Source organism: Sphaerodactylus townsendi, linkage group LG07 (assembly GCF_021028975.2).
Source record: "Sphaerodactylus townsendi isolate TG3544 linkage group LG07, MPM_Stown_v2.3, whole genome shotgun sequence".
Classification (NCBI taxonomy): Eukaryota; Metazoa; Chordata; class Lepidosauria; order Squamata; family Sphaerodactylidae; genus Sphaerodactylus; species Sphaerodactylus townsendi.
In genome coordinates this window covers 55,763,413-55,779,884 of record NC_059431.1, presented here as the reverse complement: position 1 = coordinate 55,779,884, position 16,472 = coordinate 55,763,413, and the positions used below count along the sequence as shown (strand labels likewise).

Genomic DNA, 16,472 nt, shown 5'->3' with positions numbered 1-16,472 from the left:
TCCTTCCCCACTCACCTCATTGCCGTCGTCGCCCTGCTGGCCTCCGAAGGTACGTTTCCTTTCGGCTGTCCTCCGACCCCTGGAGGTCGGAGGGCAGCGTGGGCAGGTTTACGGAGGCCAGCAGGGCGACGACGGCGACGAGGTGAGTGGGGAAGGACGGGGAAGAGGCGGGTCAGCCGGGCGATGGTGCTCCGTGGCGGTCCCAGCGTCCATGTGGACGGTCCCAGTGTTGTCGGGTCGGCGTTCATTACGCCGACCCAAGCCCTTCCGCCTCCGTGCAGAAAGGGCCTCTGAGAGGAGGATATTCCAGAGCCTGGGGGTAATCATGGAGAAAGTCTTCCCATGTGAAAGGAAATAAGCAAACCACAACAAGGAAGTATGGCAAATACAGAGTTTTCAGTGGAAGGATAAGAAATGTTTATTGTCAATCAGTCACTGTAAGAGTAGGAAATGCAAACTTTTAAAATGGCATGGTTGGTTGGAGTTACCTTGCTAGGCTGCTTTGACCCCACTTTAGGAATCTGTGAAGAAAACTGAGCCATCTACTTCAGGGACTTTAAAACTGACTTTCATCCAGTTCATTTGAAGCTTGGAAATGTGTCTTTAGATTAAAGAGGGGAGTAAGTTCTGTGCAAAATTGGTGTCATTAAGTTCGGTGCAAAACAGCTGCCCCAGATGCTCGTATACGTTCCCCTTTGAAAATGGGGGTCCCAAATGCTGAAACCATATAAATTTGAATCCTGAACCAGTAATATACTATCTGAAAAATCACAGTAACAATCCCTTCTGCCCCCAAAGTCAGACTCTGAAGTTATAATGAATGTTTTCAGTGCACTCCCTTATTAACATTAGTATCTGTGCTATATAATGTGATATATTTTAGGAAAGAAAATCCATTCTCAAGATATCAGTTCTGAATAAGGGGTGAAAGGTGAAATGTACTCAGAAAGATAGGGAGTAGGAACAGTGGCGTAGCAGGCCTAAATGGCACCAGGGGCATGATTGCCTCACCGTGCCCCACTTACAGGAGCCACCAGGGAGGCTGGAGGAGGGTGGGGCTTGGGGGGAAGGACAGAAGCTGGCCTACAGGGAAGGGAAGGGCACCATGGTGGGCGGCCCAGGTAGGCACCATTGCAGCAGAGCCCTGCCCCCCCCCCCACGTCCCGGCAGGCCGGCTCCTGCTCTCCCCAGGGCCTGGAGAGAAGCCGGCCTGCAGGAAGCTCAGGAAGTCAGGGCACCATGGTGTGCAGTTTGGGCACACACCGTTTCGTCATGTGGGGGTGCCCGGCAAAACAGCGTGCAGCCAGGGACATGGGATACCCCATGTCGCCATAAACTGTTCACCACTGAATAGGAATGTGTCATACTTGTCCCTTTATTTCAAGGTAATTTTACACTTTTGTATCTCACCATTTCAGATATTAATAGAAACTCCCTGCAGTTTCATGGCAGCGGACATTTCTTGGGAGCAGTTACTTACAGCAGACATGAAGACAGTGCACACTGGACTGCACCAGAATGCACATCCAATGAAAATTTGGTTTCAAGGGGATGCACATTCAAATGTACATTGTTGTACACATTCAGACAGCAATATTTTTTTCCTTGACAGAAAGCAGGTTAGGTAGACTCAAACAGATGGTACATTTGGGATAGCTGCCCTACCAGAAGAAGTAGAATATTTGTAATGGAAATCAACACTGATTGATTACTAATTGATTACTACAGTATTTCTATTGGGAGAAAAAGAAATACTAAAATTGTACTTACTGGTGAATAGCTTGCAAGAATTTGCGCTGATGTTTCCTTACTTTTGCATGGTCTATCTTTTTTACCAGCTTTGTATTTTTATAAATTAACCATGTTTCCCTGAGTACGTTTGCAGCTGCATTTTTCACCTGTTTGACAACAGAAAAAATCAAGCAGACTCAAATAACATTGTTTCCCTTTGAGTCTTCTCTAGCACATTGCGTCTGTTATAAATATTTATACTAATGACTACTCCTCAGATTGGATTATGTAGAAAGCTAATGCAATAATATAATAATTGTTTCTGTTCTCTGCATGTGCCTGGTACATCCCTTAGCAACTACCAATGCCACACTCCAACATCATGGGGAGCTATGAGATCTATACATTTATGGTTGTGATGCTATAACCTGGATGCTGATCCCTACCCCTGCCTCAGTTCATGCATATGTAGAAATTTTCCCTTTCCATTGTGTTGTCCCTTCATAGATGAAATGTCAAAATACGTTTGAATGATTAATTCATATTCAATGTATACTTGCAGAGAAAAATAACTGTGCAAATTAGAATTGAAACTGGAATCCTGAATTTACAATAATTAGATTGTTTTTATAAACTTTTAAACTTCAAAAGCTAATTCATCACAACAGTCTAGAGACAGTACATTTCTCCTATCTGTTACAAATTAACTCTCTCTTGTTAACATGTTGAGGGACTGTAATAAAGTTAGTCAACTAAAGGGAAAACAGCCAGATCAAACTGGCATGAGACAGTACATGTACTTGTGTCTAATTCATTCCCAACCATCGTATTTCTAACATATTACTCTAGAACAAAACCATCAGCTGTGTTACCAATTGACCAAATATTCAAAGATGACATGAAGTTTGAACAGTTGCAGTGAAATCCTCAATACAGTTATACCCATCTAAACCTATTCATGTTCAAAGAAGAAAATGAAGCATTATAGAACACAAAAAAGTCAGCAGATATAACTTACTCTTTTAGTTAGCTGGGTATCCATCATGAAATTATGCACATGTTTTTCAGCTTTGGTAAGTTCTAATTTCCTTGCAACCACAGCTACCACCAGTGCAGTACACCCAGCACCCTGAAAAATATTAATTTAACAAATCCTGAAGTGCTGCAATATATTTTTCAAGAATGGACCTGGTATTGACAAAATATGAATAGAAATCAGGTTAGCTCCCAGGTGTGAAAATGTTATACACTACATCATTTTAATTGAAAAGTACTTAACAAAGAGACTACCAATGAATTCATGGTTGGTGTTAATTGGGGCGGAGGTGTATTGCAATTCTTCTTTCTAGTATAGTCAAGGCTGCAACCAGCCTTCCTCATGGAAGCTAAGCAGTATTTCCAATGGGAGATCACCAAGGAATATCACTACATAAAGGCAGGCAATGGCAAACTACCTCTGAATGCCTTTTGCCTTGAGGGCCCTAAGGGATTTGTCATAATTTGATGGCAAAAGACAAAATATACCAGAAATTTTTATAGTCTTAACACCAAACTTTAACATCTATGTGTATTTGCTCTACATAAAGAGCCATTATGATACAGTGGTTGAGAGTGTTGGACTCTAATCTAGAGAACTGGGTTTAATTCCCCACTCCTCCACATAAGGGTGGCCTCTTATCTGGTGAGCTGGATTTGTTTCCCCCCCCCTCCTGCACATGATTTCTGCTGAGTCACAGTTGAGCTAGTCACAATTTTTCATAACTCTCTCAGCCCCACCGACCTCACAAGGTGTTTGTTGTGGGGAGAGGATGGGAAAGGAGTTTGTAAGCTGTCTTTACAGGACAGAAAGGCGGGGTAAAATCCAAACTCATCTCCAACTCCTCTTCTATACATGGTTAACATCGGCAACATGTGAACCAAATAAGTACATTTACTTCTAAGTTCAGAAATAATCTGACCACCTTTAAGCATCCTGCCATAGTTATGCTTAGTATCCTGCTATACCCTTAAAAAAAAAGAACTCTAGTTAGAATTCTAACTTCATCCACCACATGCTGCACTGTCTGTGCTTTAGAATGCTCCACTTGGGCCCTAGTGCCTGCCTAGTTCAGCATGTTGTGGATGAAGTTACAATTCAATTTAATTATTTTTGTTAATACTAATACTTAGCATTAGAAGGGGATTTTAAAGGTCATTTAAGTATGATAAAGATATCTTCAAAAATCCACCATGAGACAGAAGAAATCTTGGGTGACAGAGCTGGAGAGGTTAGCAGGGTGGGGTCTGGAGCACTATCACTTTTGGGAATACCAACTCCAATGACTACATAAACTGTTCCAGAAACATTCCCATTTGTCAAAGGAAGAAGCCACATCACAAATTTTAAAAGACTATGTTTGGATTTTTTAAGGAAGTCGATGCACCTACTACCTATCCTAGCTTTAACTCTATGTCACATTTTTAGTAGAAAGCAATGGAGCTGAAAATCCATTGGTTGTGCCCAGTGGTGGGATTCAAATAATTTAACAACCAGTTCCATAGGAAAAATGGGCCCTGGGGCAAAATCTGAGTTTTCTGCCCCCTACAATGTGCATAGCTAGGCATCTGCCGAAGGCTTACTGAAGTCACTGGATTTATGGTGGTGCAAATATTGGGAGTGCTGTCAAGTCTTGGGATGCCCTCCTCCCACAAAACCTCCAATTCAAAATCATCCCAACCAAACCGTCCCTGCAGCAAACTCCCATAGGTGACTGGAAAAAATTGTTTAGCATACATCCCCCCCCATTTCCTCGCTTCCTGCCTCTCCCACACTTTAAATTCCCCCTTGAAGAAATTAGTGAGGGTTCTCCTGTAGCCCCCCTTCCCAATTCAGTCCCCACCCCAGGAAGAGGAGAGGTGTAGGGTGAAGATTGGAACACCCCCTCCCACCCGTAGCTTGTAGACTGCGATTGGTGAACTGTGGAATTAAGGAGCAACATCTCTATCCTCCCCTCCTGCAACTGGCACCCACCTGCACCCAGCACCTACCTCCAATCAAGTGCAGGAGAGTAAACTTTCTTCCTTGCCGCCTGCCCCCCCCCCCCCCCCCCCAATTCTCAGTACATCTTGAATCACTGCTCTGGGAACCTGCTGCTTTCCCCTTACCGTTCTGCTCTTTGCTCCTTGCTTTCTACCTCGAGGAGAGAGAGAAGGGAAGGAAAAAGAAGGGGAGGGAGGGTTAGAAGCCCAAAAAGGGAATGTTAGGTGAGTAGCAGCTCTGGCAGCTTGTGCGCTTAAATCCTGCCTGGGAAACAGGTCAGCCTCGATGCTTTGGCTCTCTGGCGACAAAGGCGCTCCACTCCGCCTTGCAGGATTGGAGGACTTGCAAGAGCCCCAGAAGCAAGCGCAGGGAGGCAGCCAGACAGCAGCAGCTGCTGCTTGGACTGGACCGAGCCATATCCCGGCATGGTTGCACCAGAGAAAAGGCAGCCCAGCAGATACATGGAGAGGAACAGAAGAATCCCTTAGGGGATTCCTTTGCACTGCACCCGGCTGTGTCAGAGAAAGGAGCAGGAGGGCGCAGAGGGGAGCCATCTCCGGACGTCTCCTGGAGTCTTGTTTTGCACTGCGAAAAACTGCTGAGCTGCCTGCCGCAGGCCTTTCAGTGGGAATGACCAGGTGAGGAGGAGCCAGGTGGGGGCAGCCTGAGTTCCCCTTCCTCCCCTCGGAGCCAAATGAAGATACTTTAGGTACAGTCAAAGCATGAATTTCGAATCAGTGGTGGGATTAATAACTGGTTCGCCGAACTACACAAAAAATTAGCTATCGGTTCTGATGAACCGGTGCGAACTGGCTGAATCCCACCACTGGTTGTGCATGGTATTCATTTTTCTTTAGTTTCATCTTCTAGCTGCACTGGGAAGCCATTAGCAGCATCCATCTGCTTGTTACTTCTAGGTATGAATGATTCTTCCTAAGATAGAACAGGACAGGACTAGATATTACCAAAAAAATGCTGATAAGAGAGAAAGAAGAAAGCCTTCAAGGCCCTGCAGGAACTGGGATTATGGTAGAAGAAACTGATGCATGGGTTACTTACATCTAGATCTACATTAACTATCCAATCCTATTGAAGACCAGTTTGCTTAAACTGGAGTAAGTCTACATAGGGTTGCACTAAAAAGCTGGGGGGGAAGCACAACATTTTAAATATATGAGAACCTCTTTTGTGTATCTTTATCTGTTTATAAAAACACTGACAAATGACTGTCAATAATTTAGTAGCACTTTTCAGGTTTCTCTACCATGTATAAAGGCAAATTATGGCCATTAGAATAAGTTACGTTGTTAATATCAATGTTAAAAACAGCATTTAACATTTACACTACAGCAATAATGAACCTAATTGAGTCAATTCATAATACTTGATTAATAATACTTGTCTGCTAAGAAAGTACAATTATACTATGAACAAATGCAATAAAAATAGTCTGTTTAAACTTTATCTTTGGACTTTATTAAAACTCTTACCTTAAATCTAATTAAGCCATGAAGGTGAAATACAGTGTAATTTGCTGTTTCCACTACCCACAGGGGAAAGGCTGATATTCTATAAGTAATAGTTTACAAGCATTGTACCTTAAACTTTGTCTCAAATTAATATTTTTTATTGTAATACATTTGCATCCCTAGAAATCCCTCTAAAGAGTGATGTTTGGTATTGTCTTCACAATGCACTTGTGTACTTTTTCTTTGCAAATTCAGTTTAAAACATAAATAAATAATAATAATTTGACCTAAAATGAAAGATTTGTTGGTCAGGTCCCATTGATTCAGTGACAGGGTTGAACAGCTGCTTAGTTCACTCTACTTGTGAAAAGTGCCATAATATGTAGAATGAAAATGTGACACTTTCGTTGATGTGGCAATGAAATCTTTCATTGATGTGGCAGAGGTTGTACAAGCTTGTTTGGAACATACTTCAGTGAGAGGTTATTGTACTCTGCAGTGAGGCTGACCTTACAGATGGCAGGAGGTGCTCTTTTGGGGATTAGTACAGCACTTGGGTTGATTTGCTATGCTGAGCAGTAAAGAAGGGAGTGTGGTAACAATAAGAATAGTGAGTGAGTATTAAATAGGGAATAGAGAACAGAAGCTAAGAAAAAGTCACAAGTACAGAGTAAGAAAGTAAAAAGAGAGGAGCAGAAAGAACTGGAAAGGAGAAAGTGAAAACAGGAGATAATGAGAATAACAAGAAGGACAGTCAGAGATAACTAAAGAATAGAAGACAGAATGAGCTAATAAGTATAAGGCAACACATAAAGCAGGAGGACAAGCAGGGATGACATATTACCATTGATGGCAGTGGATCTTCCACCGATTCCAGCCATTGCTTCCTGCTCTGGAGCAGCAGTGGCGTAGTGGTTAAGAGCAGGTGCATTCTAATCTGGAGGAACCGGGTTTGATTCCCCACTCTGCTGCTTGAGTTGTGGAGGCTTATCTGGGGAATTCAGATTAGCCTGTGCACTCCCACACATGCCAGCTGGGTGACTTTGGGCAAGTCACAGCTTTTCAGAGCTCTCTTAGCCCCACCTACCTCACAGGGTGTTGGTTGTGAGGGGGGAAGCGCAAGGAGATTTTAAGCCCCTTTGAGTCTCCTACAGGAGAGAAAGGGGGGATATAAATCCAAACTCTTCTTCTCTGTTCATCTGGGTGGTAGTCGGAAAATGGCTGATGAAATGAGGTGGAGGGTGGGCAATCAGCATCCTGACCAAGAAATAATGTCATAAAATTATTTGTATGCCCGAATAAGACAAATAACATATTTGGATATCCAAAAAATTCGGGTCCGTTTGATTCTTTTGGGTATTTTTGATGTTTTTTATAGATCCCCAAAGTTGGTGCCCCCATTGTTGCCAATGGGAGCTAACAGGAGATGGGGGCTACCCCTTTGAAGGTCCATAACTTTGGTCCTCCTGAACCAAATTCCACCAAACTCGGGTGGTATCATCAAGACAGTCTCTGGATGAGACCCTTACATTTTAGCTTTAAAAATGTGCCCCTGAAAGGCTCCCCAAGAAATTTGCCCAGATTCTCTGCTCTGTAGTGCCTTGGCACCATTGTACCCAATGGGGAATTTCTGTGCAGCCTGCACATTTTTTAAGATAGAGGCACCAGACTTTCAAGGTGGCTCCAGGAGGCCCTCCTGGTAATAGCATGCAGGCTTGGTGAACTTTGTTTTTGGGGGTTCAATTTTATGGGCCCCTAAAAGGATTATTTTGTTTTCACGCTCCTACACATGAAGCCTGCTGGCTGAATTCTCTCAGAACTCTCTCAACCTGCCCACACTTCCACCCCCATCCCCACCACCCCCAAAAGCAAAGTTTTTGCCCCAACTCTATCATTAGAGTTGGGGTGCTATTATCAGGAGGGCCTCCTGGAGCCACCTTAAAATCTGGTGCCTCTATCTTCAAAAATGTGCATCCTGCTGTTATGCCCAGCTGGCTCTGTGCTGGAGATTTGGGGGAAGGGCTCTGGGGGGGGGGGTTGTTCTGAGTATGAGTGTCTAATTTCCTGCAGGGCTGCTGGTGTGAGTCTCCTGAAAGGAACCAGCCAGCTTTCCTAAAGTTTGGATGGCTGGACACTCATTCTGTGAGCATCAGATTCACCTTCAACTGGGTGCCCACAGCATTTGCCCCTCCCAAGCAAACTTTAGCAAAGTTGGCTGGTTCCTTTCAGAAGACTTTCACCTGCAGGAGAGCTTGCCATTGGTAGCAAGGCCCAATAGCAACCACCAGCTTCCACCTGATTTGTATAACTGACCCAGATTTAGCTACGCACTACTGTTCAACAGCAGCCACTCCACAAAAACCAGCGTGATATGGGAGTTACAATTTCAAGCTAGGATCTGTGAGGCCTAGGTTTGTTTCCCACTCTACCATGGAAGCTTGCTGGGTGACCTTAGGTCAGTCACATGCTTTCAGCCAAACCTACTTCACAGGGATGTTGTAAGGGTAAAAAAGAGGACAGGAGAAATGATGTAAGCTGCTTTGAGTCCCCACTGTGGAGAAAGGTGGGGTATAATTTCATTGCCACCTTGATTGCTGGATAGGTGGTAAGGAGAGAAGAAAGTTGAGAAATGTTAGTGATATACAAACAGCTTGCTCTATATCCATCTGACAGACTTTGATAGGTTTTATGTTGGAGGACATCATATGGTTGTCCCACAGGATGATTAACCCAACAACTTGGTTAATGTTAATTATTTTTTTCTAGTTTCTTTTTTTTTAACTGTTCAAAAGCCCCTGGTGCCAAATCACTTCTGACAAGGAATGGGGTGGGGAAATAGTGATACTCTACAGCAGTGATGGCGAACCTTTTCGAGACCGAGTGCCCAAACTGCAACCCAAAACCCACTTTTTTATCACAAAGTGCCAACACGGCAATTTAACCTGAATACTGAGGTTTTAGTTTAGAAAAAACAGTTGGCTCCGAGGCGTGCGTTACTCGGGAGTAAGCTTGGTGGAAGTCGGTGGCTTTGCTTTAAAGCAACCGTGGAACTCTTCCAACGGGTGAGTCACGACCCTAGGAGGGTTTACTCAGAAGCAAGCCCCATCGCCAGCAACCAAGCTTACTCCCAGGTAAAGGATCACGCTTTAGTCCTTCACATGAAAATCAGTGGGGTTTAACAGCTCTTAACAGGGTTACCTACACTGCTTCCCCAAAACTAGGTCTTAGGTTTAATGCTAATAATTGAGCCCAACGGCCCAAGCCAGTCTAGTTGGGGGGGGGGGCACTCTGTTTGCACGTGCCCACAGAGAGGGCTCTGAGTGCCACCTCTGGCACCCGTGCCATAGGTTCGCCACCACTGCTCTACAGCTTTCTAGGAAGGTTCTTAGGGGGGAAAGCCTAATTTATTGGCTAAATATAGTTTAATTTCAGGGTGGGAAAAGATTTATATACCTTTATAACATCACTCAAACACAAAACTCATAAAGTAAGGGCTACTTTGTTCTGATGTGATAAACTGCCTTTTGGAGGAAAAAAAATGTCCCCATTGTGTCAGAAAGTGTAGGGTCATTGCACCATTCAAATTATTTTTGAACTTCTTTGCTCCTCCCTTTCTAAAACAATCCATAGGATGTACTTTCACAGAGGCTCACCCTTTTCCAACAAATGATTATAAGCTATAGTTGGCACTTCAATGACTAATTAACCTTTTGGAGAAAAGGAAGTCTTTGTTAAAATGTCACAAAGTTCACAAGGAATAGAAGAGGCATCTTGAGATGTCTGTGCAATGACTAGGAGCCCTTTAAAATGTATAATAAACAAATCATGATGGAAACGTTGTCATACTGCTAGACATACACATACAACCACCATCCTTAAATCTACAAAAATACAGTGAGATGGGTTCGAAGAACCATGAGACAAAGGAAAGGCTTGTGTAAGATAACATAATGTTCAAATAATGTTCAAATGGGTTTGTGTTGCAGCAGTTCACATGCTTCTGCCTTCATAAAATATTGCAAGGAGATAGGCATTGGCAAATGTCAGAACAACTGCTTGGTATGCACAAGTTCCAAATTCAACCCCCAATATCTTCAGCACTTTTTTTAAAAAAAAAAGATCGGGTATCAGCTGACTTGAAAGATCTCTACTTGAAACCCTGTAGAGCTACAAGTAGATATGGCCAGAAGACCAGTTGTATGATACATTATAATGCAGTTTCATGTGATTATAAGCTCTTGCACATGTAGAATGTATTTGGATTTCAGTTTTTATTTTGCTCTAACACACATAGTTCAGATTCAAAGATTTGGTCAGACAGTACTGACATTTATTAAATCATATTTTTGCTTCAATAAGGGAGCAAAATTATAGGCTCTTTAGATTTAAGACACAGTGAGATCTGACTTGCACTGTATAAGATGCAATTGAGATCAGACATCTATGGCCCATCACCCATGGAATGTTTACCATAGGACTCTTCTCTGTGCACTGGGCTTGCAGAGTGCACCAACCCCCCTTCTCACTCTGAGGAGAAAACAGAGCCTTCTGGAAAAAAGGAGGGAAACTCTGTTTATGGGGGATGGATTTTTAAATGTAAAGACACTACCCCTTTCTGACAATCAGCCATACCCTGGTACTGGTTAAAGTTTAAAACAAAACTAAATTTTATTTACAGACTGGTTTAGCTTCTCAGATGGAACAGAGAGATTTCAAAAGCATTTTAAGTTTCATAGGTAGATGTTTTTTTCTTAGATGTTACAGCAGTTTTCAACACAGATTTATTCACCCACAGGTGCCTCTTGAGGGAAAACTTTCCACCCGCAGTAAAGCACACTCCTAGTCAGGGACATAGGTATAGATTTTTTATGGGGGGGGTTCGGGGGCAGGGCCACACCCCCACCCGCCCCTAGGGCATGGCCACGCCTCCCCAAGCCCCGCCCCTGGCCTAGCGCTTATAAAAGCAGCTCTCCGAGGTTGGGGATGGCAGACTCCCCTGCCCTACCCTCCCCTGCCCTGCCCCTCCCCTCTGGGCAGAGGCATAGAGGGAAAATGGAGCCTGGTAAAAAATCTGAGTTTTGCACACACACACCCCGGGCAATCGCTGTGATGCTGGAATCCACCCCTAAACAGCATCACTTTCAATGGTGTTTAAACTAGAGAGCCCAAATTCTCCTTTTAAATTCACCTTAAAGGAAGAATCTGGGGTCCCTAGTTAAACAACATTGAAAGTGATGCTGTTTTGGGGTGGATTATCCCCCACCCTGAAACAGCATCACTTTCAATGTGGCATAGTGGTTAAGAGCAGGTGCATTCTAATCTGGAGGGTTTGATTCCCTGCTCTGCCATTTGAGCTGTGGAGGCTTATCTGAGGAATTCAGATTAGCCTGTACACTCCCACACACGCCAGCTTGGTTACCTTGGGCTAGTCACAACTTTTCAATGCTCTCTCAGCCACACCCACCTCACAGGGAGGGAGCAAGGGCAAGGAGATATGAAGCCCTTTTGAGTCTCCTACAGGAGAGAAAGGGAGGATATAAATCCAAACTCTTCTTCTTCTTCTAAATTGAGGACCTCAGATTCTCCCTTTAAATCCATGCTGCAGGGGGTGGATTTAAAAGGAGAATCTGGGGCAATTTGGGGGGTGCCTGCTGTCAGGAGTGCAATTGTTAAGCTAGAAGCACCAAACTTTCAGGGTATCTTTAGGAGTCTCTCCTAATGATACCACCCAGGTTTGGTGAAATTTGGTTCAGGGGGTCCAAAGTTATGGACCCTCAAAGGTGTAGCCCCCCTCTCCTATTAGCTCCCATTGGAAACAATGGGGATGGGGGCACCCCCTTTGGGAGTCCATAGATTTGGACCCCCTGGAAAAAACTTCACAAAACCTGGGTGATATCAATAAGAGACTCTCCTGATAATACATCCCAGGTTTGGTGAATTTTGGCTCAGGGGGTCCAAAGTTATGGACCCTCAAAGGTGTAGCCCCCATCTTCTATTAGCTCCCATTGGAAACAATGGAGGATGGGGCACCTCCTTTTGGAGTCCATAACTTTGGACCCCCTGACCTAAACCTCACCAAGCCCGGGTAGTATCATCAGGAGAGTCCCCCAAACAATCCCTGAAAGTTTGGTGCTGCTAGCCCAAACAATGTGCCCCTTGCAGGCCAAAAACCAAAAAAGCACTAAAATGTTTTTAAAACCCACAAACGGAGGGGCGGAGCTTCGGACATGAATGGGGGGTTCAAACCCTTACCTACGGCCATGCTCCTAGTTCACCCGCCCTTTATCACCAAAAGGGAATGGTCACTGACTTTAGGAGGGCCCCCAGGTGAACTTTCCCTATTCCAGAAATCCAGGCTATCTAGCCTATAACAAACACTGTTCCTCCCTGGCAGTTTGAGATTAGAGGAATCTGGCCACCTAGCCTTCCTCTCTCTGTCTCTCACTGGCCTCACTGCCACTAGACACAATCTCCCGACTGAAGGAACTGTGAGCTGACACGATCTGTGTCTGACTCCTGAATCTACCAGTGCAAAGGGAGGAGGAAGACCACTCCCCATTGTTAGAGGTTTTAATGTGGAATCACTACCTGAGCCTCCAGTGCAAGCGGCAGAAATAGTAGAGAAGTCAGATGAAGACATCATCTGGGAACCACTGACTGCATAGGAAAAATGATGAAGAAGCATAACCTACAAACAATCTACAGACCCACTAAGAAAATTCAACAAATGCTACGTTCAGCAAAGGATAAGAGGGATCCTCTAGCTACTGCAGGAGTCTACCACATGCCATGTAGCTGTGGACAAGTCTACATAGGAACCACCAAATGCAGCGCTCAGACAAGAATCAAAGAACATGAAAGGCACTGCAGACTATTTCAGCCAGAAAAATCAGCAATAGCAGAACACATAATAAACCAACCTCGTCACAGAATATTATGTGAAAACACAGAAATTCTGGACCACTCTGACAACCACTATGTCAGACTACACAGAGAAGCCACTGAAATCCACAAGCACATGGACAATTTCAACAGAAAGGAAGAAACCATGAAAATGAACAGAATTTGGTTGCCAGTTTTGAAAAACTCTAGAGTCAAGACAGTGACTAATCAGCTCCATACAAACACAGGATGACTATAGACAATCAAAGGCAACAAAGGCCAGACTACTTCTATTCAGATACCTCACGTATTGACCTTGCTATCTCCACTGTTACTCACATGCTACACTTCATTGTTACTCACTTGCCAGGCCACTCCTATTCAGATGCCCTCACCTATTGACCTTTACTCACAGGTATATATACTCCACTTGCTTTCCTTTCCTACTATCACATCCTCTGAAGATGCCAGCCACAGATGCAGGAGAAATGTCAGGAGAGAATGCTGCTAGAACACGGCCATACAGCCTGGAAACTACACAGCATCCCTCAGCATGATCGACACTGTTCTTTCTCCTACTAACACTGACTCCCTTGAACACATCTTGCTCTCCTGCCCTAACAGCTTTAGGCTAGACTTCTCTGCCTTAACCTCAGTTGGATTCTCGGATCTTCCTATCAATGCAAAGATTATTTTCCTGCTCAACAATCCTGAGGTTGAAATAATGGTAATTGTAGCCAAAATTTTGCTGCGTGTTTTGAATTAGGTTCCGTTGGCTGATGACCATATTACTTTTACTGTTCTCTACTAGATTTACTCTTTACTTTCCCTGTGTGGTATATGCCTAATAAAGGTCTCTGAATCTAAAAATATTGTCCTATTAGAGTTTCATCCCAAATAACGTGCAACTGATAGAAAATTTCATGAACATTTTTAATAACACAAGATCCATTTACAAAGCATTCAGAAAATGACTTAAATAAACCCACAAGAAATGTGAACATTAAAGCTGTTAATTCAATTAAATTAGAAACAGGGTCACTCACCATTATTCCAGTTAGCAAGCAGACTCCTTTCCCACAGTATGTATTAGGTACCATATCACCATATCCAATTGAAAGAAAAGTTATTGAAATCAACCACATTGCTCCAAGGAAGTTGCTAGTAACATCCTGTTGATCATGATACCTAAAAAATATAATTAACAGTGCTTTTCTTAATATCTTTTTCCCTTTATATGTGAACAAAATGCTTACATGCACATGCAGCAGTGGGATTCTTGCCTCATGTTTGCCGATCTTTAGACATCTACCTACCAAATATACAGTTGTTCCTCTCAAAGTTGAAAACACTGTTTATGTATTAAAAGGAAAGGGAAACCTGGGCCTTGGATTACATATCAATTTTTTAAAATAAAAATTTACCTCTGCCTAATTAATTTCAGCCTTATCTGTAATTTTTTATGATTTTTCTAACTAATTTTAAACAAAATGCATGCCATCATTTAAATCATGAAGAATACAGTGTGCAGAACAGATCAGGGACATTCTAATCTGGAGGACTGGGTCTGATTCCCCACTCCTCCACCTGAGTGGCAGAGGCTCATCAGATGAAGCAGATGTGTTTCCACACTCCTACATTCCTGCAGGGTGAGCCTAGGTTAGTCACAGTTCTTTGGAACTCTCTCAGTCCTAACTACCTCACAAAGTATCTGTTATGGGGAGAGGAAGGGAAAGGAGCTTGTAGCCATCTTGAGTCTCCTTACAAGAGAGAAAGGTGGGGTATGAATCCAAACAACAACAAAGAACATCTACACAGAACTATTGCTTGTTTTAATGTAGTCAGCCCAAACAACAGCAATCTCTAAAACATGCAGAAGAAAAACACTTTCTACATTACGCCATACCAGCATCACAATTATTGCATGCAGTTCTGCACACTTCACTTAAAGTAATTTTTTTAATTATAAAAGGTCTTCATATGACAAAGGCGTAGCTACAATGGGGACACCCGGGGACAAATGTCCCAGGCTCCCACCACTGGGGATGCAGAATTTTTTTTTTTTGGTATTTCTAATTTTTTGGTATTTTGGTGTTTTTACTTTGTAGGCCAGCAGGGGGAGCAGTTTTTAGGCTAGCTGCACCACAGTTTCAGGATATTGTCAGGTGATACTCCTGATGATACTACCCAGGTTTGGTGAAGTTTTGTTCAGGAGATCCAAAGTTATGAACCCCCAAAAGGGGTGCCCCATCCCCCACTGTTTCCAATGGGAGCTAATAGTAGATGGGGCTAACCTTTTGAGGGTCCATAACTTTGGACCCCCAAACCAAACTTCACTAAACCTGGGTGGTTTCATCAGGAGAGTCTCCTGAAGATAGCCTACAATTTTGGTACAGTTAGCTTAAACATTACTCCCCTGACAGGCACCCTCAAATTTTCCCCAGGTTCTCTCTTTAAATCCACCACTTTGGAGTGGATTTAAAGGGAGAATCTGGGCTCCCTAGATTACAAAAAACATTGAAAGTATTGTTGAAGGCTTTCACAATCAGATTCAAATGGTTGTTGTGGGTTTTACAGGCTGTGTGGCCGTTGTCTGGTGGATCTTGTTCCTAACCTTTCATCTGCATCTGTGGCTGGCATCTTCAGAGGTGTATCACAGAGAGAAGTCTGTTATAAGAGAAGTCTGGACACAGTGTATAACAGACTTCTCTCTGTGATACACCTCTGAAGATACCAGCCACAGATGCAGCTGAAACATTAGGAACAAGATCTATCAGACCAACACTACGCAGCCCGGAAAACCCACAACAATCAACATTGAAAATGATGCTGTTTGGGGTGGGGGTGGGGAATCTACCCTGTAACAGCATCACTTTCAATGTTGTTTAAACTAAGCAGCCCAGAGTCTCCCTTTATGGTGAATCTGGGCTCCCTAGTTTAAACAATATTGAAAGTGATCCTGTTTTGGGGCAGAGTCTCCCTTTAAGAGGGATTTGAAAAGAGAATCCGAGCTCCCTAGTTTAAACAACATTGAAAATTATGCTGTTCCAGGGTGGATCCCCCCCTCTCGAACAGCATCTCTTTCAATGTTGTTTAAACTAGGGAGCCCAGAGTCTTCCTTTAAGGTGGATTTAAAAGGATAATCTGGGCTCTCTAGTTTAAACAATGTTAAAAGTGATGATGTTTCAGGGTGGATTACCCCCTGTAATGGACTTGCCCCACCCTGAAGGACTGGTGTGAAGCAGGCCTGCTTAAAGAGGCCTGTGCGACAGAAAAAGTAAGGCAGCAGGTCCTAATTTAAATAAAAGCAAAGTGATTGGTCGATGGAATGCACTGTTGCCCCTGGCCAATGTATAAGGGTCCTCGTTACA

The 16,472-nt window shown here is 43.4% G+C and overlaps 1 protein-coding gene across 3 annotated transcripts in view; it reads right to left on the bottom strand.

Annotated features, from left to right (window-relative positions):
• KCNN2 (potassium calcium-activated channel subfamily N member 2) overlaps positions 1–16,472 on the bottom strand; it is a 91,194-nt gene that overhangs the window by 15,601 nt on the left and 59,121 nt on the right. For all 3 annotated transcript variants that reach the window (XM_048502960.1, XM_048502958.1, XM_048502959.1), the window contains 3 exons: positions 14,148–14,289; positions 2,750–2,860; positions 1,771–1,898 (listed from right to left, as the gene is read on the bottom strand). In XM_048502960.1, coding sequence (XP_048358917.1) covers positions 1,771–1,898; positions 2,750–2,860; positions 14,148–14,289 — 381 coding nt within the window. The remainder of the gene's footprint in view (positions 1–1,770; positions 1,899–2,749; positions 2,861–14,147; positions 14,290–16,472) is intronic.